The sequence below is a fragment of the Lithobates pipiens genome, unplaced genomic scaffold (genome assembly GCF_037356315.1).
Source record: "Lithobates pipiens isolate NorthernLeopardFrog02 unplaced genomic scaffold, aLitPip1_a1.2 Scaffold_1, whole genome shotgun sequence".
NCBI classification, from domain to species: domain Eukaryota; kingdom Metazoa; phylum Chordata; class Amphibia; order Anura; family Ranidae; genus Lithobates; species Lithobates pipiens.
The window spans coordinates 212,127,402-212,153,675 of record NW_027507685.1 but is presented as its reverse complement, the minus strand read 5'-3'; the positions used below and the strand labels follow the sequence as shown (position 1 = coordinate 212,153,675).

At 44.6% G+C, this 26,274-nt stretch overlaps 1 protein-coding gene across 1 annotated transcript in view; it reads right to left on the bottom strand.

The window, feature by feature from the left end:
• LOC143988854 (cytochrome P450 2B4-like) overlaps positions 1-26,274 on the bottom strand; it is a 68,689-nt gene that overhangs the window by 25,584 nt on the left and 16,831 nt on the right. Inside the window, exons 2-4 of the mRNA XM_077488748.1 lie at positions 18,013-18,175; positions 8,742-8,894; positions 4,862-5,022 (exon numbers count right to left, since the gene is read on the bottom strand). Coding sequence (XP_077344874.1) covers positions 4,862-5,022; positions 8,742-8,894; positions 18,013-18,175 — 477 coding nt within the window. The remainder of the gene's footprint in view (positions 1-4,861; positions 5,023-8,741; positions 8,895-18,012; positions 18,176-26,274) is intronic.

The window sequence follows — 26,274 nt, the reverse complement described above, 5'->3', positions numbered from 1 at the left end:
TAAGTAAATTCATAGCTGGAGATTTTTAATTTATTTTTTAACCATGTAAATATAAAATATTATATATGCCGATCTCGCTTTTCTGTGTTTTCCCAGCAGGAAAGAGCTAGAGTCTTCTGACTGACTGTCTAGGGCGCTTTTTTCTATAAATAAAGTTGTGACAGAACTGTTCAGCTTCCTTTAAGATATAGCTTCCTCCATTCTGGGCCCCAGAAACCAGGTAATATAGCAGAATATTGCATAGCACACAACAATCCAGCCAACACTAGCTTAGGTGCTCTGGAGCTGGAACTCTTTATTGAACAGAAATACAGATTTTTATACACTTCAGATATAGGGGCAGTCCCCACGTGAACTATAAATCAAATATTACACATTGGGATAAACAACCCACACTGATTAGGTAATGAGGTAAAGTTAACAAAAGTCTAATCCCATTATGTAGGACCCTCCAGGAGGATAACCCGACAGACAGAAACAATAGGTGACTCAATTAAAATTGGGAATTCACATCTAGACAATGCTTTGTCTAGGGATCAGGGATCCCAGACCATCCAGCTCCTATGGAGTAAATGGAACAGAGGCTAATGTGACCAGCTCTTTCAATGAACATGTATAGTTCTGAATCAAACAAACCAAGAATTGTCTTCAGGGTAAATACAAGAAAATAGTCCCTCAAAAATGTAACAATAGAAAAATATAGCAATAACAAATAACAGGGTGAATGTGGGCAGAAGAGGTCCCTGCAGCCAGTATGTGACAAAAGTCTAATTTGATCTTCTGGTAAAGTATAGTTGAATCCAAAAGTTTTACTTTTGGTTAGAGGAATGATTAAAACTCTTGAAGTTTATTTTCGCTATCATTGGGGACATTATCCTTCACTTCCTTTATACCACAAGTGGTAGTTGAGAAGAAACCTCTCTGAAGTTAAAAAATAAATAAAAAACACCCTGTATAACACAGTTGCCACCAGTCCTCACTGGAAGATTTTCCCTTTATGCCTTTCTTGGTGACAACTCTTAATTTTATATGACTGTGGTCCCTAAGAGGTTGACAGACAATAGTAAATTCAGTCAAACGTGTCATCATTTGTAACTTGCATCTTCAGCTCTTAAGTAGAATGTGAACAGAGTTAGATGGGTACCACAGTTCAGGTGTTGTCTTTAGATCTGGGTCCCTTGGCTGAGTAAGGGGATAGTTGAGGCCCATACATTTGTTGAACTTCTATTTTTTTAGTGGAAGGCGGTTTCGAGGGGGATGCCTGTGGAGTATGGGGGGGGGGGGTATAGGTTCACTGAATTGGAAGGTGGAATTCTTTGTACCACTCTGGTAATTCAATCAGTGGCAGATTTAGCTGATCACATAAGACTGGGATGTCCTCAGGCATCTGCAGATAGTATTGTTTTCCTTGATATGTGGCATTGAGGGCAAATGGAAAGCGCCAGCAGTAGGGTATCTCTTTTTCTTTTTGAATGGCGAAGCTCGCCTGTTCTGGAGTGTGATGTGTGAAAGATCTTGAAATAGGGAGATATTGTGTTCATTGAAGAGGATTTGGTCATTCCGCCTGGCCTTGTTAAGTATTTTCTCCTTAATTGGTAAGCTGTGCAGACAGTACACAATGTCTCTTGGAGGGGCTGTATCAAAGGGACAGGTATTCAGGGCCCTATGTGCCCGCACAAACTCTATCTCAAAGTCTTTAGAGCAGGGGTCTCAAACTGATGGCCCTCCAGCTGTTGCGAAACTGCAAGTTCCATGAGGTATTTATTGCAAGGCTGACAGTTACAAGCATAATTCCCTCAGGCAGGGACATAATGGGATTTGTAGTTTTGCAACAGCTGGAGGGCCACCAGTTTGAGACCCCTGCTCTAAAGACATTCCTTTAAAAACAGCCTGGAGAGCTTGCTTAGTCTGGGATGGCTCCACTGTTTCAGGGATCCCCCTAACCCTGATGTTCTGTCTCCTTCTTCTGTTATCAAGGTCCTCCGAATGCCTGTTAATGAGAATTGAATGAGTGGCATGGGATGAGACCGCCGTCTCTAAACGGTCCACTGCTCTATCCCCTTTGGCATATATGGTCAGACAGGTCTACAAGATCAGCTTTTAAGTTAGTGATAGCAGAGGAGAAGGTATTTTTCATATCTGCCACTATCTGTGTAATTTCTGACAGTTGGAGAGGCTGGTCTGTGTATACAGGCTCCCTTACCATGTCCTCAGAAGCCAATAGGGACTCTTCACTGTGTTCAGCCTCGTGCTGCAGGAGCACCAGCTTGGTTATTCTGCGGGAGCCTGGAGTGGAGAGTGATCGGCCGTGTGTGTGCCTTTCCTGCTTGCCCATTACCGATGCTGAGAGGCTGGAAGGGGTTGTTTTCAGCCGGTATGCAATGCTCTGTTAGTCAGCGTCCACTCCCGTCGAGCTCCAGGCAACAGACAGTAGTAAAGAGCTGATAGCAAAGCATAAACATCCAAATAGGAGAAAAAACTGTATAGTCCAAGTGTAAAAGATAATCTATAATAAATTGCTCAATCTATATCGTGATTATAGTTGAAAACACATTCAGTAAAAAAAGGAGTGACAGACAGCAACCTCCGCCCCTTATAGATGAAATGGCCTCTCACCTCAGAGAATGCCCACGAGGTCAAACCAAGCTTTATATCTCGAGGAATAACTGCTGGGATCCACGCTGCATAACTCTAAATGCCTGCTTTAACACTTTGGTTCCTAGTTTCTCGATCCAAAATCACTCAGCGAGAGCAAAAATACCAAAGTGCAATATTGCCAGTAAAATGCAGCAAATTTATTAAAGTGGTTGTTAAGCCACTTGTATTAAATGTTCCCATCCCCTTTGTATTAGATCAATAAGTTCCCCTGATGTGCCTGTGTTGTATCATAAATATGCTTATCTGTACTGATAACACACTTTCTTCTTACAATCAGTTGCCTTTTCTCTCCTCTCCTCTGCCAGCTGAGAGTTCCAAGGGGGGTGGGGGTGCGAGCACTGCCACTGACGTCAGCTGGGGAGGAGAGGAGAGAGGAGAGACAGAGCCGAGGAGTCATGTGATCGCAGAGAGCCAATGTGTTATTATCTGTACAGATAAGCATATATTGATGGTAAAACACAGACACAGGGGAACTTTGTGTGCTAATACAGAGGGGATAGGAGCTTTTTAGGTTAAGTATGAGAGTCGGGCAGTCAATCAGAGAGGAGAGACGCTACGTGTTGACAGGAAGAGGGAGGGGGAGGAAGGAGAAGTTGAAGACAGGCACAGAGGAGAATAGGAGAGCTGCATGTGATTCAGACTCGCACAGACTACGATCGCTTAGCAGACATTTTAATCGTGGTCATAACTCAGGGGGGGGGAGGTCAGAACATGGCATTATCAAACAGCTATTGTAGGAGATACAGAGGGATAATCTAAAAAGCAAAAGCACCATGCTGCTAATTACACATTAAAGCGAAAGGAGCAGCATTTTTTTTGGGGGGGGGGGGGGGTTAACAAGCACTTTAAGCAGCTGCTTACATTTAAAATTCTGTAAGAACTACTGTACACACAGTATATGAAGAAAAAACAATCGCCTTCTCATTGCTCTTCCATACTCTGTAGACAGGCTCCACTCAATGCGTTGCGTCACTGGTCACGTGACTTACTGATTTACTGTAAATCCCCATGTAGTTGTCATAAAGCAGATTTCCCCTCACCTTTTATTTGATTTACCCATAGCTTTCTGACAATGGTCAGCAAGATAAGCAAAGAAGAGGAATCCTCCCAAAGAGGACCCTGACAGTAATAATAATAATCTCTAAGCCCTTGTACATACGGTCGGACATTCCGACAACAAAATCCGTCGAATTTTGTCTGGCGGATTTTGTCCGAAACTTGTGTTGCATACACACGGTCGGACAAAGTTGTTGGAAAATCTGATCGTACGTAACATGATGACGTTATTTCGTTACGACGGGACTACATTCAGGCTAGTAGCCAATAGCTTTGGTCTAGGAATTTGATCTGAGCATGCGTGGCACTTTGTCCGATCGGATCATGTTGTCGGAAAGTGTTATAGCCCAGCTCTAAAACTTTGTCCGTCGGATATTCCAACGGAAACAGTCCAATGGAGCCCACACACAGTCATATTATCCGACAACATGGTCTGATCGGACATTTTCCGTCGGAATGTCCGACCATGTGTACAAGGGCTTAGAGATTAAGAGAGAGAGGGAGACTAATGCCGCGTACACACGACCAGACTTTGAGGGACTAAGTCTGACAGACTTTCGACGGAGTTCTGACGGAGTTCTGACAGAGTTCTGATGGACTTTCCGAATGAACGGACTTGGCCACACACAATCACAACAAAGCCCGACGGATTCGAACGTGATGACGTATGACTGGACTAGAATAAGGAAGTTCATAGCCAGTAGCCAATAGCTGCCCTTGCGTCGGTTTTAGTCCGTCAGACTAGCACACACACGAGCGGATTTCTCAGTAGGAACTGGGTCTGGCAGAGTTCTGTCGGAAAAATTTGAAACATGTTCCATTTCTAAAGTCTGTCAGACTTTTGCAAATCAAAAGTCCGCTGCAGCCCACACACGTTCGAATAGTCTGCCGGAATCATTCCGTCAGACTTTTGATGTTGAAAAGTCTGGTCGTGTGTACGGGGCATTAGGGAGAGGTTGTAAGTCTTCCCTACTACAAAAACAGCCTCTGGTTCTTTGCCCAGGAGCGTTTGTGGGGAAGCATGACTTCCTGGTACCAGTTAGGTGTCTGCAGAGGGGTATTTCAATCAAATTATACACACTGCATGTGAAAAAAAGGTTATCACGGTTTATGAGCAGAATCCTAATATGCTTGTCATGACTCTTACCTGCCCCCAGCGTGAACTTATGATATGGAAGGTTTCAGCCATAGTGTTTATAACATCAAGAAACTCAGTATCCTCATAATGATGGCGATGCCCAAACATGATCGAAAAGATTATATTGCCAGAAACTTTATAGAAGAACAGTTTTGGATCAATAAATGTTTCTAGAATATGGGAGATAAAGAAACATGACTCAAGTAAGCAAACTACAACATAACTCCTTACACATCATATTGTGTTGGAAAGGATTTAAAGGGAAAAATGTAGAACTTAAAGTAAACCCATTGTCACTTTAAGGGCCTGTGTCAATGGGCTTTTGTTAGCTTTAAGCAGGTTTTGCATTTCAATATAAGTCTATTAGGCCAGGTTCACACTGGTATGACCTGACAGTTGTACAACTGTGGATCCGACTTTGCCTTGCGACTTGAAGTCCGACTTCAATGAACAGGGATCCGACTTTTATCCTGACAATGCAGGCACTTTGTGTCTGGTATGAATCTTTAGGGGGGACTCCATGCCAAATTAAAAATGGCATGGGTTCCCCCTCCAAGAGCATAGCAGGCTCTTCGGCCTGGTATGGATTTTAAAGGGAACCCCCACGTCGAAAAAACGGCATAGAGTCCCCCACAAAATCCATACCAAACCCTTATCCGAGCAGGCAGTCTGGCAGGTCAGGAAACGAGGGTGGGGATGAGCAAATGCCTCCCCTCCTGAACCGTACCAGACCGCATTCCCTCAACATGGAGTGTGGGACAAGGGCCTCTTCTAGCTGTTGGTTGTCGGGGTCTCTGCGAGCAGGGGCTTATCAGAATCTGAAAACCCCATTTAACAAATGGGCTCCCAGATTCTGGCCCCCCACCTTATGTGAATGAGTGTCAAAAATAAAATACAGTCTTTAAATAATTTATTAAGGCAGCTTCGGCATCACTTCTGATTTCTTCTCCCCTCTCCGGTTCTTCTCCGCTCAACGCTAATGTCTTCTAGCCTTCTCCGGGTTCTTCTGCCTCTGCCGCGTCTTGTCCACTGTCTTAAAAAAGTTAAATATTTGGGGGGCACACCCTAAAAAATGCATTAAAGATGGTGCAGCCATAAGACCATACAACAGAATAAAATATTACAGTGCACACATGCAAAAAAACGACATTTATCTCCAGCAAGGCTTATTTAAAACACCTAGACATTTTCAAAATACATTATCAAAAAATATGGGGATTGCTATATGGTGCTTAAGCCCACTTACTGTGACAAAGTGCCCCATGATTAGTGGGTCCTACACTATCCATAGACTGGGAGATGCTGCTTCTCTGAACCATGGGAGCCATACATTCATCTATATGGGAGAACTCCATATAGAGGAGTGTATGGCTCCCATGGTTCAGAGAAGCAGGATCTCCCAGTCTTGCTGGAGGTAAATGTCTTTTTTGCATGTGTGCGCTGTAATATTTTGTTCTGTTTTGTCTGCTGTCTTCTCGCTCTTTTGCCAGGTCTTGTCCACTGTCTTCTCTCTCTGTTCTTCTTCCGATGTTGAAGTGACGCTCTTTTCCGCTCTAATGCTGGGTACACAGTGTGCTACCACTTATATTGGCATGGAGTGGGGTCACCGGGGTGAAGTCATCTGATGGCCCCACCCCTTAGGATGGCACCGCCCCATCATGCCCCAGGCGGTGACATCATAAGGGGCGAGGTCTCGGGGTGATATAACCCTCTGACCCTGCCCCATGCCAATATAAGTAGTAGCACACTGCGCACCCAGCATTAGAGCAGGGGAGAGCGTTGAGTCAACATCAGAAAAAGAACAGAGGGAGAAGACAGCGGACAAGAACCAGATAAAGAGCGAAAAGACAGTGGGCAGAGGCAGAAGAATGGGAGTGGGCTAGAAGACATCAGCGGAGAGCAGAGAAGAAACGGCAGAGGCAGAAGACATCAGCGGAGGAGGGAGAAGAGCCAGAGAGGGGAGAAGAAATCAGAAGAGACGTTGGAGCTGTCTTAATAAATTACTTTAAAAGCCTGTGTACTGCATTTTATTTAGGTAAATGGGTAGGGGTACAATGTACCCCATACTCATTCACATAAGGGTGGGGGCTGGAATCATGCCCCCTTCAAGAACTCCATGCCAAATGTCGAAGTAGGATCAGTTAAGCCGGCAATACGACTTTGATCCTACTTCAATGGGCAGAAGTAGGATCAAAGTCGAACCAAAGTAGTACAGGGACCATTTTCAAAGTTGGACCGACTTGTGTTGGACCAGTTAAAACAGCTCTCATAGGGAAACATTCGACATTAGCACCCCATGATGAAGCATTTGTTGTACCAGTGTGAACCTGGCCTTAAACAGCAAAACCTGAGTGAAAACAGGTCAAATGCAGGTCAAAAAGAGGCTGCACCTGTGATTTAATTGTGAATACAGTATCTCAGAAGCTAAAACTAATGTCAGGAGGTGCAAATGTCTACTCACACTTATGTTGGCCATACACTATATGAAATATCAGCCAAAATTTTGCCATTTAGACAGCTTGTTTGTTTTTCAGACAGTTAATGGGCACAAATAATAAGTAACCGCTTGGGACGTTTACGAGCCGAAAAAACAAAGGACTTTCTGCCCAACGAATGATAATTTGAAAGGTTACTGTGCTTCCCGTCCAAACTGTTTGCACTAAATATATGAAAAATGTGAAAAAACAAACAAAAAAATGATTTTTTTTATGTCCATTGAACGATTTATCGGTCATTACATGATGGCACAATCTTTTGCTCTCATTTGATTTTCAAAAATGGGTTTGAACGATTTTTCGTATAGTGCCATACAATAGGTCTATTAGTTTAACCAAGAAGACAAAAATATGTGAATTAAAAACCTGTTTCCTCAGAACCCTGATGCATAGATATGCAAATTGTACTACTGATGTTCTGACCCACACTCTCCAACACCTAATGGTTGGTCAGAAATATTAAGAGGATCAATATCACAAAACAGGGATCTACCATATTGGAACGGGTTCTCCCAAAATTAAATTTTTGTCCTTTCAGGAGTAAGATTTTTCTGGTCCCTAAGAAGTACATTCAACAACTTTTTGGAGCATTTCCTAAAAATTGGCACATCTTCAAAATATATATCATTTTATACAGGTTTTGGAATGTTTAAAACCCTATCAGGATTTCTTGTGCCTTCTGTCTCCCACAGGGAAGATCGTTTTTCACTTTCTCTCCCATGAATACAACAGGAAATAAAGAAAAGGTTAAAGGATATATGCTGTCACTAGAACAGGTGTCCCTACTAAAGGATTTCCCTTCTTGTCCTGTTTTGGTGACAAAATATTGGTTGTCAATGGCAATGGAGAAGGAGTCTTTCCCCAGTGGGGACAGCTATGACAAGCATCTATGGCTGAGGTTACAAACCCTCACCACTTTATTCAAAACTTTGACTAAAAGTGGTAGTAATGTCTGTAAGAAAAAAAAATGTTCCACCTGCAAGGCAATATCATAATGTGCTAGAATGCATCTCATACTAACGCACTATGAAATCCTTACCATAAAATGAAGCACTTCAGAGATGCACTGTCACTGCTGTAGAGGCTTCCATCTTTACCCGGTCTTCCTTCCATGTTCGGGGACTCCAGCCGTCTGATTGACCGTGCTGCGATGACGTCACTCCCATGCGTGCGTGAGCTCTAATGAAGGGCACATGTATGCCGTTCCTTCAAAGCACATGCGCTGATGACGTCACTAGCTGCTGCTCGCTAGAATATCTCCTAAACGGTTCACATTTAAGAGATATTCATTTTACTTAGAGGGAAGCTTTATTATAAGCTTACCTGTAGGTAAAAATAACAAAAATTAGTTTACTACCACTTTTAAAATATACTTTAGTTTTTTCCCCACTTACCTTTGGTCTTTTTTAATTCAGTCACCAGGCAGTGAGCTTCCTCAACAATATAGTCCTCTATGTTCTTCTTTCCCATGCCAAAAGTTCGCATTGTTGACAGAGAAAATCGACGAAGCTCTTTCCACCTGTTCAAGTCACTAGTAAAGGCAACTCCTAATCCAGGAAATAAACACAACACATTTACAACACAGCAAAGTAAGGCAATCTGCTGCCCTGATCTATAAAATCAGCTTGTAATTAAAAGCCAGTTCTCCAACAGGAATTTAATGCAGGGCTTCCTGGCAAGCGAAAGACAAAAATAAGCAGAACCAACATTTTGAGTACACAAAAAGGTGCCCTTTATCAACCTGCAAATATGATGGATGGTAGACATGTGCACTGGCGAAAAATGTGTTTGTTTTAGTTTAATTTGTTTTCTGTTTTTTTTTTTTTTTTCGGGTCACTCGTTATGATCAAAATTCGCTATTTCGAATAAATTTGTAACTTCAGAAAATTTGAATTTCAAATCTAAAAATTCAGAAATTTGGAAATTCAAAAATCTGAGAATCCAGAAATAAGAACGAAAATCCAAAAATTTGAAAATTCAAAAATCCAAAATAACTAACTAATAATAACTAACTATTAAATGATAGGTATTCGAATTTCCTTTCAAATTTGGCTGTAAGTGAATATAACAAATACAAATTTTATCCAAAATTAGGAATTAACCAAAATAAAGAATACCGCATCTAAATGAATAGAATGTAACAAATTAATAATAATAAATAGTAATAATTAAAAGGTTTTATTATTACTATTATTTATTATTATTAATGCGTTACTTTCCATTTTTTTGAGATGTGGCATTCATTATTTCTGGTAATTCGTAACTTCGGATAACTTTGTATTCGTTACGTTCACTAACAGCCACATTTAAAAGGAAATTCTAATTCCTACAATTTAATAGTTATTAAGAGTTATTTTTAGTTATGTCAGATTTTCGGGTTTTGGGTTTTTCATTCTTATTTTCGGATTTTCGTTCTTTTGAATTTTTGGATTTTCGCTCTCATATTCGGAATCTTTGAATTTTCAAATTTACGAATTTTAGGATTTTTATTCTTTAGAATTTTAGTTTTCAGAAAAATGTGTTAAACGGGTTTTTGAACAAATTTGTCGAATTTCGTCTAAAAAACAATTCAGAAAGAAATTAATTGCACTAATAGACAGATGCTCATCTATTTGCACCTTGGTGAAGGGAGCCTTTGGGAGACCTCCAGCTGTTGCAGAACTACAAATCCCATGAGGCATAGCAAGACTGTGACAGCCACAAGCATGACACCCAGAGGCAGAGGAATGATGGTACTTGTAGTTTTGCAACAGCTGGAGGTCCATTAATTGCAGATCCCTGAAGAACAGAAGAACAGAAGGTGGCGACGACAGCGGTGACAGAAGACCGGGCCACCGCCTGTAAAAGAGCTAGAAGAAGGCGCGGTGGCCCGGCAGAAGAACCGAAGAGGGGGACAAGACCCCCGAAGTCGAAAGAAGAGGGCGGCGGCGAGGAAGAAAGCCGGGCTCCTCCGCTAGTAAAAGAGCTAGCAGAAGATAGCGGAGGAGTCCGGTGAGAAGACCCCCGAAGACGGAAGACCCCCGGAGCTGTGCAATAAACTATTTTATCTTGTGTGTTGTGTTTTTTTTTACTTTATTTTACAGGTGAATGGGTAGGGGTACATTGTACCCCATACTTTTTCACATAGGGTGGGGGGGCGGTATCCGAGGGCCCCCTTATTAAAGGGGGCTACCGGATTCTGATAAGCCCCCCGCCCGCAGACCCCGACAACCAACGGCCAGGGTTGTCGGGAAGAGGCACTTGTCCTCATCAACATGGGGACAAGGTGCTTTGGGGTGGGGGGGGCCGCGCGGCACCCCCCATGTTGAGGGCACGCGGCCTGGTACGGCTCAGGAGGGGGGCGCTCGCTCGTCCCCCCCTTTCCTGGCCGGCCGGGTAGCGTGCTCGGACAAGGGTCTGACGTGGACCTGGGGGTTGGGGTTCCCCTTTAAGTCCATACCAGGTGGCGGGGCCAGCGACGCATGCTTCGCGGGCCCCGCCTACCTGGAGACATGCTCAAAATGAGCGGACTTTTCTCCGGGCGGGAAAAGTCCGTTCATTTCAAAAGTACGGCGGACTGGCATACGCACGGCTGGATTGTCCGCCGAAATGCAAGTCCGGCGGGAAGATTGGAGTGCAAAACTACTTTCTAAGTCCGCTGTACTTTCGGGTAAAAAAAGTATGCCGGAGGCTACACACGGGGGGATTGTCCGGCGGACTTGAGTTTGCTGGACTTTTCCACCCGATTGTTTGATCGTGTGTAAGCGCCATTAGTCATCATTACCAGTGAAACAGAAAAGATAGAATATTCAAAATTTTAGTGGTCATGGTCACAGGAGGAGGCTAGAGCAATAGGGACACCCGATCTAACAGCATCACCTAATTTTGTGGAAATGTCCCTTTCACTTTCTGTTGTGTCTCTGAGACAGTATGTGAAGGACAGGAAAACCACCATTGAGGGACATTCTGTAAATGGGTTTGTGCCAAACAAGAGACCCTCTGTTTTCTATACGGAGCTGGCGAGAAATAGTTCTTAAGGGGGTCCATTCCACATTTTCACAGCTCTTACTGTGAGGAAGTGCTATAAATAGGAGTATTAAACAAACGATATTTATGCAAAAAAATAAATAAAATTTAAACACTTGGAACTCCGCTGTAAGGTTAAATCTCTTTTACTCCAGACTTAAAGAGTGCCTCCTTGTCTTCTGTAATGACCTGAAAGTGGATAACTCTACACCAAGTTCATTATATGGACCACTTATATGTGTATATATATATATATATATATATATATATATATATATATATATATATATATTCGTATTTATCGGCATATAACACACTTTTTTCCACTTAAAATCAGGGGGAAATCGTGGGTGCGTGTTATATGCCGACCCCCGCCGATCTCCGCTGACTGTGAGCGGAGATGAGCGAGTGCCACCAGCATACAGAAAGCCGAGTGTATTCGGCTAGACTCGGCTAGACTCGGCTTCTCTCGCAGTCCCACCCCTGACTGTGAGCAGAGGCCAGTCTAGCCGAGTACACTCGGCTTTCTGTATGTCGCCGGCGCTCGCTCACAGTCAGCGGAGATCAGCGCCAATTTTAAATAATCAGCGGCTGCAAAGAGACTGGCAAGGCTGCAAAGGCACTGAGCAATGCTGCAAAGGCACTGGGCAAGGTTGCAAAGGCACTGGGCAAGGCTGCAGATGGACAGTGGGCAAGACTGCAATGATGGAGAAGGCTGCAGATGGACACTGATAAGGCTGCATTGATGGGCAATTAAATGTAAGTTTTTTCCTTATACTACCCTCCTAAACTTGGGGTGCAGGTTATACGCCGGTGCATGTCATACGCCAATAAATACGGTATATATATATATATATATATATATATATATATATATATATATATATATATATATACTGTATATATATATTATGTGTGTAACATACTCCTAGGTAGGTTGCTAGAATGTATATAGTTAGCATACTGTAGTCTCCTGCTTAACAGGAAAATAAGGTACGCGTTTTTTAGTTTATTAAAAGTCAGCAGCTACAAAAAATGTAGCTGCTGACTTTTAATAAACAGACATTTACCAGGGTCCAGCAATGCGGCAGCTCGAAGCCTCACTCCTCTCCCCCTTCTCTCCGTGGAGCTGTCATAGCAAATGTGGGGGCCCCGGCCGTGACAGCTTATGGCTTCACAGCGCGCACTGCACACTGTGACGTGTTTCAGAAGATTGCTGGCAGGGAGGGGCTGCCTAGGACGATAAGACGAGTCACCTTGGCAGCCAAGAAGAAGAAGGAGGAAGTGGAACAGGAAGTCCCACTAAAAAGAAGATACCCACCCACCCCCCCCCCCCCCCCCCAAAAAAAAAAAAAGATTACATGGCAAATGTGGCATGTAAGGGGACGAGGAGTGCATGAAGCAAAAGTTGAAATTTTGGGTGGAACTCTGCTTTAACGGGGAAGTTTAATTGGTGTAGCCAAGGAGTCCAGTGTGTTCGACAAGTGTTATTGGATCTTGCAGTGAATCTGTATCCAGGCAGCTTGGTATTGGAAGGGGTATTTATATTCAGTGAGGAGACACAGGATGTGGTCTTTGTCTGGAGAGGAGAATCCAGTGAGGAGGGGGTGTCTTGCCTTCCTCAGTGCCTGCTGCCATGCAGCCTCAGGTTGAAGGCTGGAGAGCTGACCCATGTGTTCTGAAGAGCTCCCTGTGAAGATCTGTCTGGAATCAATGGAGGGTGCTGCTGGAAGACTGAAAGGAGGCTACCATTCGGTCCAGAGGCCTTGTGAATACCGAATGCAAAGATCTAGGGGCCTGTTCTTTTGTGGGCTACCCCTCTGTGCTAGAAAAGTCAGCTACTGGGTACAGTGGAAAGGGGATACTGGCTAGTGCCCTGAAGAGCTATAGTCTGCCTGTTTCATAGAGGAATTGTTCAAGAGTGCATGTTGCTGCAAATAGGAATTCCACAGTCAAGTTGAAGCAGTTGTCCTCCTTGTAATTAGTTGAATCTGGAGTATCCCACTATCTACCCTTCCCTATACAAGTTCTCAAATAAAACATCAAAACATCCAAAACCCCTAGACTGATTATTCAAGAAATGGGCCTAAGTCTGTGCCTGGCTGTGGAAAATATTGCGTGCCTGCCTGATAAAGTACAGCAAGAAAAAGAGTATTCGAGCAGCTCCTACTGGGGTACCGCTACATATATGATGATCATATGCCCTCCAGGGTTGCCAACCGTCAGTAAATTTAAAGACAGTTTGTAAAAATCAGATTTCTACAACTGTCTGTGAATATCGGGGCCAACAATTTGTCATTCTGTGTTGACTAACTTATTAAGTGTAAACCAAGCAAATTACTTGTTGATACAGTCAGTGTTTCCATATTCTGCTTATACTGTTTGAATATCGGTTGTCTTCGTTTTTAATAGGAGTTCTGTCATTTTTTCAGTAAAAAATTTGCTCAGTCAGTAAATGTTCCATGTTTTGTCAGTAAAAAATGCTGCCGGAGGTTGGCAACACTGATCCCCTCTTGTCTGAAGAGAATATATTCAGCTCAGCTAATCTTTCCTCTTAGCTGAGCTCCTCCTTATCAGTTTGGTAGCCCTTCTCTTATATACTTTCTGTGAAACGGTGCTCATTATCCCATCAAACCACTGTATTTATACTCATCCGGATGGCAATTTATAAAGAGAAGGAAGCAGCCCAATGGTGTTAAGCCTGTATTAAAACCACAACCTTTTTTTTTTTTTTTAAACAAAGAAACTTTTATTTCTGGTACATCAGGTTAAAGGTACATTTGTACAGAGAAAGAATAGAGCAATGTATATACACATCTTACAGAGTCCGGAATGTGGTATATGTCTAAGCACAATCAGCGGTTGCATCAGTTACATCAAGAAACATGCAAGTGCATATTATACATAACACAATTCAGCTCATAGAGTCTTTAACATTCCACTCGGGCTATTAACTTTGGCTATAGCGGGCGCGCTCCACTAGGCTGTATAGCCATTGCTACTATAATAGGGGTATATGTTATCTTGGGGGTTCCTCCCTCAATGCTCAAGTTCACCTTTAGTCATCACAAGAGTTTGTCGTTGTTGCTGGTGATTCCAGCCATCGGTCCCATATGTTATGGTACTTTATTGGGTATCCCCTGTGTTTTTATTTGTAGGGTAGGGACTGGATGACTGCAGCCACCCACTCGCTGAATGTCGGTGTGTTAACCCTCATCCACTTTCTGGCTATTAGTAGTCTGGCCACAAACAGTGTCTCTTGCATAAAGATGTGGAGAGGTCTATTTTGCTTGCTGTCTGGGAGGATCCCCAGCAAGCACTGCTTTGGGCATAGGGTTAACGGAGAGCCCATCTTGTCATGTAAGAACTTGACCAGCTGTTCCCAATATGAGCGGACAGGTGGGCAGGTCCAGATCAAGTGGAAGAAAGAGCTATTTCGGTCTCCACATCTGGGGCATCTGAGTATCCCCTGCTGTTAATACTTTGCTATTTGGGCTGGGGTCAAGTATGCTCGATGGAGAATATACAGTATAGTGAGTCTATCGGACAACCTGGGAGAAACGAGCCCACCGGCAGCCAAAGCATCCCTCCATTCGTCCTCCTCCATCCCGCCCACCTCCGCCTCCCATTTCCCCCTCAGCCCTTCCCTAACTCAGCCGCGGGCAGAGTTAGGGACCAATAGCAGGCTGATGTAAGTTTTTTGGGGTCTTTCCCAGTCAGTACGTCTACCAAGTGCACTGATGGTATATCAGGTATGGTGTTTCCAAATTGGGTCTGCAGGGCATGGCGGAGCTGGAGGAAACGAAAGAACATCGTATTGGGCAGATCAAAGGCCAGTTTGAGGGCCTGAAACGATTTGACTCCCAGGTCATCTATTACCTGGTGGAGATATAGTACCCCCTGCGTAATCCAGGGGTCTGCATCTGGGATAGTAAGTAGCTTGGGGAGATTGTAGTTGTTCCATAGTGGCATGTGGGTATGTATGGAGGGGCTTCTCAATCTGCGTAGCGCCATCGCCCATATCCTACACTGATGATATACTTGTCCCTGTCTTCCCCCCAATCCGTGCATACTGCGTGGATTCCCAAAAATGAGCTGGAAGGGGTGCACAACCTGAGTGGGTACCCTCGAGCATGCCAGAGCCAGGTATCTATTTTTTTCCTTCTTGTCTATGTAGAATAAGTGAGAAAGCTGCAATGCATGATAATACACGTGCAAATCAGGTAACGCAGCGCCTCCCATCTCTACAGTTTTTTTTAGGACTTTCCAGGATACTTTATGTCTGGATGATCCCCAAACGAACAAGTTAAGGGTGGAGTCCATGGTTTTAAATATTCAGAGGGGCAAGTAGATTGGAGAATGCCAAAAAACATACAGAAGTTTCGGTAGCAAGATCATTTTCAGTAAATGTATGCGGCCCATCACTCCAAGAGGGAGGCAAGCCCAATTTTGTGTTTTATTTTTTATTAATGCGTGTAAGGGTTCTATATTTAATTTGGCATATTCTTCTGGTGTTCGAGTGAATCCCCAGGTATTTAATTTGGCTAATCCTCAATAGCGGTAGGTGTGCTTGATCTAAACCCGTGGGCCCCATGTCAAGGGGAAGGATCTGTGATTTGTCCCAGTTTATCCAGAGACCGGAAAACCTGCCAAAGCATTCAATAAGTCCCAACACTGCTGATAATGAGTGGCCCGCGCCCTACAGATATAGTAACATATCATCAGCGTAAAGGCAAATTTTTCGACTATGGGACCTATACTAAGACCTCTTATGTCTGGGTATTGCCTAATCGATATTGCTAGGGGCTCCACTGCCAGGGCATACAGTAGTGGGGAGAGCAGGCATCTCTGTCGTGTACCCCTGGACAGTGGGAATGTGTCTGATGTGCTGCCATTTACCAAAACTTTAGCTACGGGGCACTGAGAGTAGTTTAAACCACGTTATGAATTTGGGCCCAAAACCGTATCCGCGCAGGCATTCCCACAAATACTCGCACTCAACGGAGTCAAATGCCTTAGCGGCATCAAGGCTAATGACTGCACGAGATCCCACCGAGTCGTGCGCTGCCCGTATGTTCAAAAACAGGTGTCTTAGGTTAAAGGCTGTATTCTTGTTGGGCATAAATCCTATTTGGTCTGAGTGAATTAAAGTAAGGATAACTTTGCTTAAGCAGATCAAAAGAATTTTGGCTAGAATTTTAATGTCCAATTGAAGTAATGAGATAGGGCGGTAGAATTCTGGGAAAACCGCAATTTAAAGTGGTTCTAAAGGCTCAAGGTTCATTACCTTCATGCATTCTATGGATGAAGGTAAAAAAAAAACTTCTGTGTGCAGCACAAGCTCTCTGGGGACTCTCCCTCCTCATTGGCTGAGACAGCAGTGGGAGCCATTGGCTGAGACAGCAGTGGGAGCCATTGGCTCCCTCTGCTGTCACCACAGCCAATGAGCCAATGAGAAGAGAACGGGCTCTGTGTCTGAATGTTGCCCACCTTTCCCCATGTGTTGTGGAAGTGTAAGCACCCTATAGCTGTAGGTTTTCCCCCTGCAGCAATGCTTTCAGTGCGAGGCATCCTGTTACCAACAGGAAATGCTGAAAAGAGGTGTCATATTTTGGGTTTCCACTGGAAAGTTAGCAATAGATTCCCTGATTTTTTTGCCTGTATCAGATAGGGTGAGATGCACCCTTTAAAGCTGCAACAAATTCCATACTCTTAACGGCCAGTTCCCCAACACTCCTCATCACTGCCAGCACCCAGGCCTCCTGCATTTCCTCACCAAGAGCACTTTAACCCTCCTCCTCCATGCCTGCACCCCAACCCTTCTCACAGCCAGAACTCCATTCTTCTCCCCACTTGCATTTCTCCTCTGCCCCAGAGCGTTCCGCATGCTGGTAAATGACAGGGATGGTCTTCTGTGCAATGTAATGTTTTATGATGAGAAGAAAGCAGAAAAAGGATAGGAACTTCCTTCTAGATCATATGGGAAGGTGTGAAACCCTTACAGACCACTTTGAACTACAGGTAAGCCTATATTAAGGCTTACCTGTAGGTCCAAGAAATATCTCCTAAACCTACACGGTTTAGGAGATATTTGCAAAAAGACAGGCACCGCTGTCTACGGCGCATGCGCCGTAGACAGGGGCACGCAGGCGCACTGAGCATGCCGCTGCTAACGGCGATATGCTGTTAGTGGTGGCTCCCGTGCGCATGACGTCATCGCAGCTCCGGCCAATCACAGCGCTAGAGCCATGATACCTGGAAAGAAGATGGACACTCCGTGGAAGAGGGGACAGCGGTGACATCGCTGGATCCTGTGTCAGGTAAGTGACACATAATGGGCTACTATGCGATGCATAGTAGCCCATTATGCTTTACCTTTTCAGGGAAACAAAGAGGAAGTAAAACCCATCAGGGTTTACTTCCTCTTTAATGCAATAAATGAAGAGACCACAGCATACACAAGCACAGGTAGGGATTTTAATACAAGAATTAAAAAAAAGAGGCTACTCACTTAAAAAATAGACCAACAGCAAGATAATTTCCCCTCTCCTCCTGTACCATGGTCCCCGGGACAAATATGAGGATGAATCTCCCCAGCTGGGACACAGAAAGCAAGAACAGAGCATTCTTTTTTTGCTATTTTATATACAGTTTGCTTACCATAGTTATGGTATGAAGTGTCACATACTGCTATATCTCCTCTGGCTAAGAAATCATCAGCTCTGTCCACATAGACTTCTTTGACCGCATCATATCCATTAACCACCACGACTGGACGAGACCCCAGATAGATGGTAAACACGTCCCCGTATTTCTCCCTCATCTATGTGGAAATAGAATACATTAAAGATACAATAATAATAATGTTATAGATTAGTGGTCTTCAAACTGCTACCCTTTGCTTGCCTTTATCTGGCCCTTGGGGCACTATTTCTCCCATTGACACCAACAATGGGGCATAATTTCTCCCACTGACACCAAAAATGGGGCATTATTCTTCCTCCTAGTATCAAAGATGGGGCACGATTTACTCCCTCATGCACCATGACAATCTCTACCCCCACTGGCCAGAGTCTACCACCCAAAACTCTGAAGGACAGTAAACTGGCCCTTTGTTTAGAAAGTTTGGAAATCCCTGTTATAGATGAATGGATTTAGTCCTACCACTGTATATAAATGGCCTGGTTGGTGGTTTCCTGGATTCAGAAGGACATACCCTTACGTCCTCCCGCTCCTGACACTTGTTTTCTCCTCCTAATTGGCTCTGTACCATATGATTGCTATTACCAATCACAGAAAACACAATTGTATTGCTATATGACACGATCATCTGGGTCCTTTAGTACTTTCATTGTTTCTGTAGCCGATGACATTTGGGATCAAGGACAGTAAAGGTTCTGAGGGTTAATTATTGTAGGTAGGCCTTAACATCAGTCTGGCCAGGCTATGTTTGAAAGTTCTGCCTGGTCATGTGAACGGTGAGGTGCACATGACAGGCCAGAACCAAGTCTGGTTGGATGTTTGGGTATGGGCTCTCTCTGAGCCAATCAGCTGGAGTTCCGAGGCCCGCTGAGGATTCTGGGAGGGGATACTTAAGCAGGTGTGGGTCACGTGTTCGGGGTTTCCGGAGTTGTTCGAGAGACCCGTGTGGTCTGTTCTGGTTCGAAGACCGGGGTAGCCCCGCGGGGGGTCCCAGTCACGGGGTGTTCGATGCCCCGCAACATGTTTCTGTCAGTGGCGCCTGGTAGACCTGTCTGGTCTGGGGTAGGGATCCGTCTTTACCCGAATCTCAGAACCGGCTGGTCAAAGGAACAATAACTGAGGGAGGATTCAAAGTGTCTGGGTGTGCTCTCGGCTTGGAGGGACACCACAGCTCGTGGAAGTGACCGGGGGAAGACTCTTCGTAGGAGGGCCGGCCAGTGGGACTGTGGAGGAGACCACTCTGGAACAGATGGACACTACTTCTACTATTCTATCGGAAGTCACCATGCCTCCACTGGAAAGAGTGAAGCGCACAAAGTCTTCAAGGAAGCTGCGCAAAGTTGGATCCGATCAGCGGAAGGAGATTGTTGCAGATAAGAGTCTGACCGTGAGTACATCTGTGTCTAATTATTTGCCGGCAGAGGAAAATAGAGATTCAGAGCTAGAGGCACTGTCGGATGTAGAGGATGGGGACATTCTTGGGGTACTGTCTAAAGGAGTTGTTGTGGGCAGGGGGAGATGATGTGGCCGCCACTTGTGCAAATGTTACGGACTGGTTGGAGTTGACTTCCGGGAATGGAGTGTTGAACGTGGCGGGTCCGGTCATGGTGAGTGTGACTCTCCCAAAGCCTGTGAAACTGTCCACACTGAAAAGGGGCTCTGCCGTGCTGGTGCAGCGGTCCCCAAACTCCTGTATACCGCCTGGAGAGGGAAATGCTTGTGGGCTGCCAAAACTTGCAAGGTCTTAGAGACTGTTACACAAAAGAGTGGCTGCTGAGTTTGGGTTGGAGTTTCCCTATATCCCCAGGGATGTTATGACTGTGACTGAGGAAAATCATGAGGCTTGGTACGAAGATGATATCTGGAACTACCTCAAGGTGCCAAAGCCGCTTTGGAAAAAGGCCTTTTCAGTGGAGCTTTATGACAGATTTCAAGGGTGTTTGTTACACTGGAGCTACGGTCAGCAGATCTACAGTGACAAAATTATAATTTGCCAACCGGATAAAGAAAGCGCCATTTACTTCATCACTACAGTGGATGCTCAAGGTAAAGATCTGACTCTACCTGACCCAAGGTTCTATTGGTGAGCTGTTTCTGGAGTCAAGTTTTTAGAAGTTTGCAGAAAGAAAAGGAGAAGAGTTTCCTTGTATCTTAAATTTTTTCAGTGTTTCTGCAATTCACAAAGACTCTGAGGTAGTTAGACAGGTGGTTCTACAGCAGAATGCATGTCAAGTTCTTCAGGCTTTGGGCCCAACATGTTCAGTTGTTAAAGGACTTGCGTTACAGTGGCCCTGACCACTAGGTGGCGTGAGTCGGTAAGAAAATAGTGATAGTGTGTAGAGACTTCTTTCTTTTCACTAATGACTAGAATGTGTTAGAGAAGACATTTCATCTGCTAATGAAGGAGGAAATTCCATTGTGTAAACGTCGGAATTTTGCCCTTCAAAACTCTAGGATGTATAGTGTACAGTATTGCCTTTTTGCATTATTTTTTTATTTTTTCAGGATGCATCGAGATCAGCTATCAAGGTCATCGGAGGAGTCCGGATGGGCTTAGATAGTTAGTTGGGTGGTGTGCATACAGCATTGATGTGACATTCTGATAAGTGTTAAATGTTTCTTTCCCTTCCCCAACACCAAAAACAAGAACTCAGGCGCTCTTTATTTTTGTTATTGTGTAGGATTTTTACCCCGGTTATTACCCAGACGATGGGGACATCGTCTAAATGGCTGGGGGGGATGTGTAGCAGATGACATTTGGGATCAAATGTCACACGCATTGTAAATTTAGTTTTTGGTCTCAGGACAGTAAAGGTTCTGAGGGTTAATTATTGTAGGTAGGCCTTAACACCAGTCTGGCCAGGCTATGTTTGAATGGTCTACCTGGTCATGTAAACGGGGAGGTGCACATGACAGGCCAGAACCAAGTCTAGTTGGATGTTTGGGTATCGGCCCTCTTGGAGCCAATCAGCGGGAGTGCCAGGGCTCGCTGAGGATTCTGAGAGGGGGTACTTAAGCAGGTGTGGGTCACGTCTTCGGGGTTCTGGAGTTGTTCAAGAGACCCGTGTGGTCTGTTCTGGTTTCAAGACCGGGGTAGCCCCGCGAGGGGTCCCGGTCTCGAGGTGTTCGACACCCCGCAACATGTTTCTGTCAGTGGCCCCTGGTAGACCTGTCTGGTCTGGGGTAGGGATCCATCTGTTCCCGAGTCTCGGAACCGGCTGGTCCGAGGCACAGTAACTGAGGGAGGATTCAAAGTGTCTGGGTGTGCTCTCGGCTTAGAGGGACACCACAGCTCGTGGAAGTGACCGGGGGAGGACTCTTTGGAGGAGGGCCGGCCAGTGGCATCCTGAGAAGTGCCTGGTTACTGAGTTGGGAAGGACATTGACAAATTCACACTTTTCCAGTATCATTGAGGAAGCGAAAAACGTTCCAGGTACTGAGGAAAAAAGGTTCCTGTTCACCCTTAGTTAATTGTTCAAGTTTTGAGTCAACGTGCTGAATGTCATGATCTCTGACTAGAGATCTGTTCAACCTTGAAGTACCCAGCTGTGAGTGGCTACTCTCTGGGCGGAAATAGAGACTTTGTTAAACCTGCAGTTCAAGGTGCCTGAGTTCTTCACCCGTGCCCTCTGTTCCCTAAGAGACTGTGTTTGTGTGTGTGTGTGTGTATTTTTACACATATATATATATATATATATATATATATATATATGTGTGTGTGTGTGTGTGTGTGTGTGTGTGTGTGTGTGTGTGTGTGTGTGTGTTTGTGTATTTATATATGTGTATGTTTGTGTATATATACAGTATAAGTGTGTGTTTATATATATGTATGTATGTATGTGTGTGTGCATACATGTGTGTTTACATGTATGTATGCACATGTTATGTATACGCTTTTAATCCTAACCCCATATATGTGTACAATCAGGATTGATTTTTTTTTTCTTGTTTGTTCATAGTACCTGCAAAATAAAATGCTGTTCCTTGAAAGCAGCCCAGTAACCACTGAACAGATATGCCCAAGAGACGGCGCTATACAGGAAGCATCAGCTAATACAGCTCTGCTCCACAGCTGTTTGCTTTGCCGGCTTCATTAACAACACAGATGCTCTGGGATGGCGGGTCGGCAACCCATGATCTGGGCTTGCCAATTCCACAAAAGGAGGTCGCGGGCCACATCAGAGGGCTCCGTGGGCCACATGTGGCCCCCGGGCCACTGGTTGGGCACCCCTGTTCTAGGAAGTAAAAACAGACAGTTAAAGTGATTGTAAGGGTTCATTTTTTAATTTTTAAATAACAAACATGTCATACAGGCATACCCCACTTTTAAGTACACAATGAGGTTTATTTACTAAAGATGAAAAGTGCAAACTCAGGCTCACTTCTGCATAGATTCCAATGAGCTTCTTACCCCAGCTTGTTCAATTAAGCGTTTGTAATAAAACCTGGAAGCTCATTGGTTTTTATGCAGTAGTGAGCCTGATTTTGCACTTTTCAGCTTTAGTAAATAAACCCCATTGTGTACTTAAAAGTGCGGTATGCCTGTGCTTACCTCCACTGTGGAGCTTGTTTTTCACAGAGTGGCCCCGAACCTCGTCTTCTGGGGTCCCCCGGTGGCTCTCACGGCTCCTCCCCACATCAGATAACCTCCTAGGAGAAGCGCTCTCCCGAGGTCGTTACCTTACAGACGTGCTCCCGAGTCCAGCATACGGCGTCCATAGCCACCGAATGTATGACTCGGCCCCGCCCCCCGGTGCCCACGTCATTGGATTTGAATGACAGCAGCGGAGCCAATGACTGCACTGCTATCAATCTATCCACTCAAGAGCCAAGAACCCCGGGCAGCGTGACAGGGCGCCCCCGTGGGTCAAGTTCCAGGGCTCAGGTAAGTAAAACGGGGGGGCTGGGGGGCCAGTCACTGCCACGTATTTTTCACCTTAATGCATAGGATACATTAAGGTGAAAAAACACAAGGTTTACAACCCCTTTAAATAAATGCAGAACACATTGCACATTGTTATGCACACAGTTAACCCTTTGATTGCCCCTAGATGTTAACCCCTTTTTAGTCAGTGTCATTAGTACAGTGACAGTGTATAATATTATCAGTGATCACATTATTAGTGTCACTTTTAATGTCTGTGTCAGTTAGTGTACCTCCCAGCCAGCGTCAGCTAGTGCCAGATTGCCTGCTACACTATCACAGTTCCACCATACATCGCTGACCCCCACCATTACCAGTATAGTGTCATAGCAAACCCAGTGGTGATCGAATATGACCAAAAGAAAGCTCCATTTGTGTGAAAAAATTATATAAATTTTATTTGGGTAGTGCTGCATGACAAAGTAATTGCCAGTTAAAGTAGTGCAGTGCTGAATAGCAAAAAATGGCCTGGTCATAAAGGAGGTAAATAAAGTGGTTAAAGTGGTTAATAAAAGAACAGAATGTGACACAAATAGTGTTAACTAAAACGTACCACAACAAATACATTAAAGTATCAAAACCTGTATCTTGAGTACGCTTTCCATTAACCCCCCTGGCTGTATTCCCGAGTCTGGCTCAGGGTGGAATTTTGGAACCAAAAGCGATAACCCAAAGCCAGACTCGGGATCGCATCCTAGGATCCAGGAAGAGCTTACTTACCTTGTCACCTGGATCCTGCGATGGCTCCCCCCTGTGTGAGCGGCTTGTCCTCCACTCAATTCATCATGGAGCCGGGCTCCGTTCCCTGTGAGCGCTGCGACGCATGGGGACGGAGAACGGCAGCAAATTCAAAAAGTGAAACACACAGCTAGGTGTAATTACGGCAATTACCACACTTTACGAAACCTGCTTAGCACTGCAGTACTAAGGAGACAGCATTTTTCTGAACACAAGAAGAGATGAGTCAAAGTTGGTGTTCAGAGGTTGTCTGGTTTAATTCTGGGCGGGCCTACAATTTATATGTGCTATTATTAGCCAATCAATGCATAGAACATGGGTGTGGTTAATACAGAGATGTACATTATATATCATTACATATCATTGATTATGTCATCTGCTTTCATGAGTCACAGTCATGAGTCCTGCTTCCCCATGCCATGTCTGGGGTGGCCCAGACATATTGAGACACAATTTCTTTATTTAGACAGTGCAGAATAAAACTGCTTATGCAAGCTATATTTTATTATATGTATGCTTTACAGGAAAACCGCTACAGTCTGTAAATACAGAGTTTGAACTAACTAACAGGTTAACCCAAGTTAATGTTATATGAACTTATAAAGATGGAGTCACCCCGGTTCAGCCATATCACAACACTAGGGATGAGCCGAACACCCCCCGGTTCGGTTCGCACCAGAACTTGCGAACGACCCCCGCGTTCGTTACGAACGTTAGAACCCCATTGAAGTCTATGGGACTCGAACGTTCGAAATGGAAAGTGCTAATTTTAACGGCTAATATGCAAGATAGTGTCCTAAAAAGGGTTTGGGGACCTGCCTCCTGCCTCAAGGGACATGGGTCACTGCAAAAAAAAGTTTTAAAAACTGCCGTTTTGGCGGGAGCACTGATTTTAATGACGATTAAAGTGAAAAAAAAAAGGTGAAATATTCCTTTAAATATGGTGCCTGGGGGGTGTCTGTAGTATGCCTGTGAAGTGCCACATGTTTCCCGTGTTTAGAACAGTCCCTGCACAAAATGACATTAAACGGAAATAACACCATTTAAAACTGCTTGCGGTTTTAATGTTATATCTGGCTGAGTAAATAGATATCAAACATGTCACTCTTCAAAATTGCACATGCCCGTGGAATGGCGCCAAACGTCGCTACTTAAAAAATCCCCATAGGCGACGCTTAAAATTTTTTTTTACTGGTTACATGTTTTGAGTTGCAGAGGAGGTCTAGGACTAGAATTATTGCTCTCGCTCTAACGTTCTCGGCGATACCTCACATGTGTGGTTTGAACACCGTTTTCATATGTGGGCGGGGCTTACGCATGCGTTTGCTTCTGCATGCGAGCACATGGGGACATGGGCGCTTTAATTTTTTTATTTTATTTTTTATTGTTCATTTTACTTTATTTATTTTAGTTTGACATTTTTTTCCCCAAAAATATATTTTTGATCACTTTTATTCCTATTACAAGGAATGTAAACATCCCTTGTAATAGGAATATGGGGTCACAGGTCCTCTTTACAGTGAAATCTGGAAGTCAATATGACCCCACATCTCACCTCTAGGCTGGGAAGCCTGAAATAAAAAATAAAAAAAAGATTCTGGCTTTGATCGTACTGGCGAGTTGGTAGAAGCACCGGAGGGCGGTGAGGGGTGGGGGGCGTCTATGGCTGGGTATTTCAGGGTATCACCGAGTATGGCTGGGTATCTCCGAGTATGGCTGGGTATGGCAATTTATGGCAGGGTATTGCAGAGTATTGGCGGGGTATTGGCGGGGGTACTACAGAGTAATAGCAGGGTACTGCACAGTATTGGGGGGTACTCCAGAGTAATGGCAGGGTACTGCAGAGTAATGGGGGTTACTGCAGAGTAATGGGGGGTACTGCAGAGTAATGGCAGGGTACTGCACTGCAGAGTAATGGCGGGGTACTGCAGAGTAATGGCGGGTACTGCAGAGTATTGGGGGTACTGCAGAGTAATGGGGGGTACTGCAGAGTAATGGCAGGGTACTGCAGAGTAATGGCAGGGTACTGCACTGCAGAGTAATGGCGGGGTACTGCAGAGTAATGGCGGGTACTGCAGAGTATTGGGGGTACTGCAGAGTATTGGAGGGTACTGCAGAGTAATGGGGGGTACTGCAGAGTAATGGGGGTACTGCAGAGTAATGGCAGGGTACTGCAGAGTAATGGCAGGGTACTGCACTGCAGAGTAATGGCGGGGTACTGCAGAGTAATGGCAGGGTACTGCAGAGTAATGGGGGTTACTGCAGAGTAATGGGGGTACTGCAGAGTAATGGCAGGGTACTGCAGAGTAATGGCAGGGTACTGCACTGCAGAGTAATTGCGGGTACTGCAGAGTATTGGGGGGTACTGCAGAGTATTGGGGGTACTGCAGAGTAATGGCAGGGTACTGCAGAGTAATGGCAGGGTACTGCACTGCAGAGTAATGGCGGGGTACTGCAGAGTAATGGCGGGTACTGCAGAGTATTGGGGGGTACTGCAGAGTATTGGGGGGTACTGCAGAGTAATGGGGGGTACTGCAGAGTAATGGGGGGTACTGCAG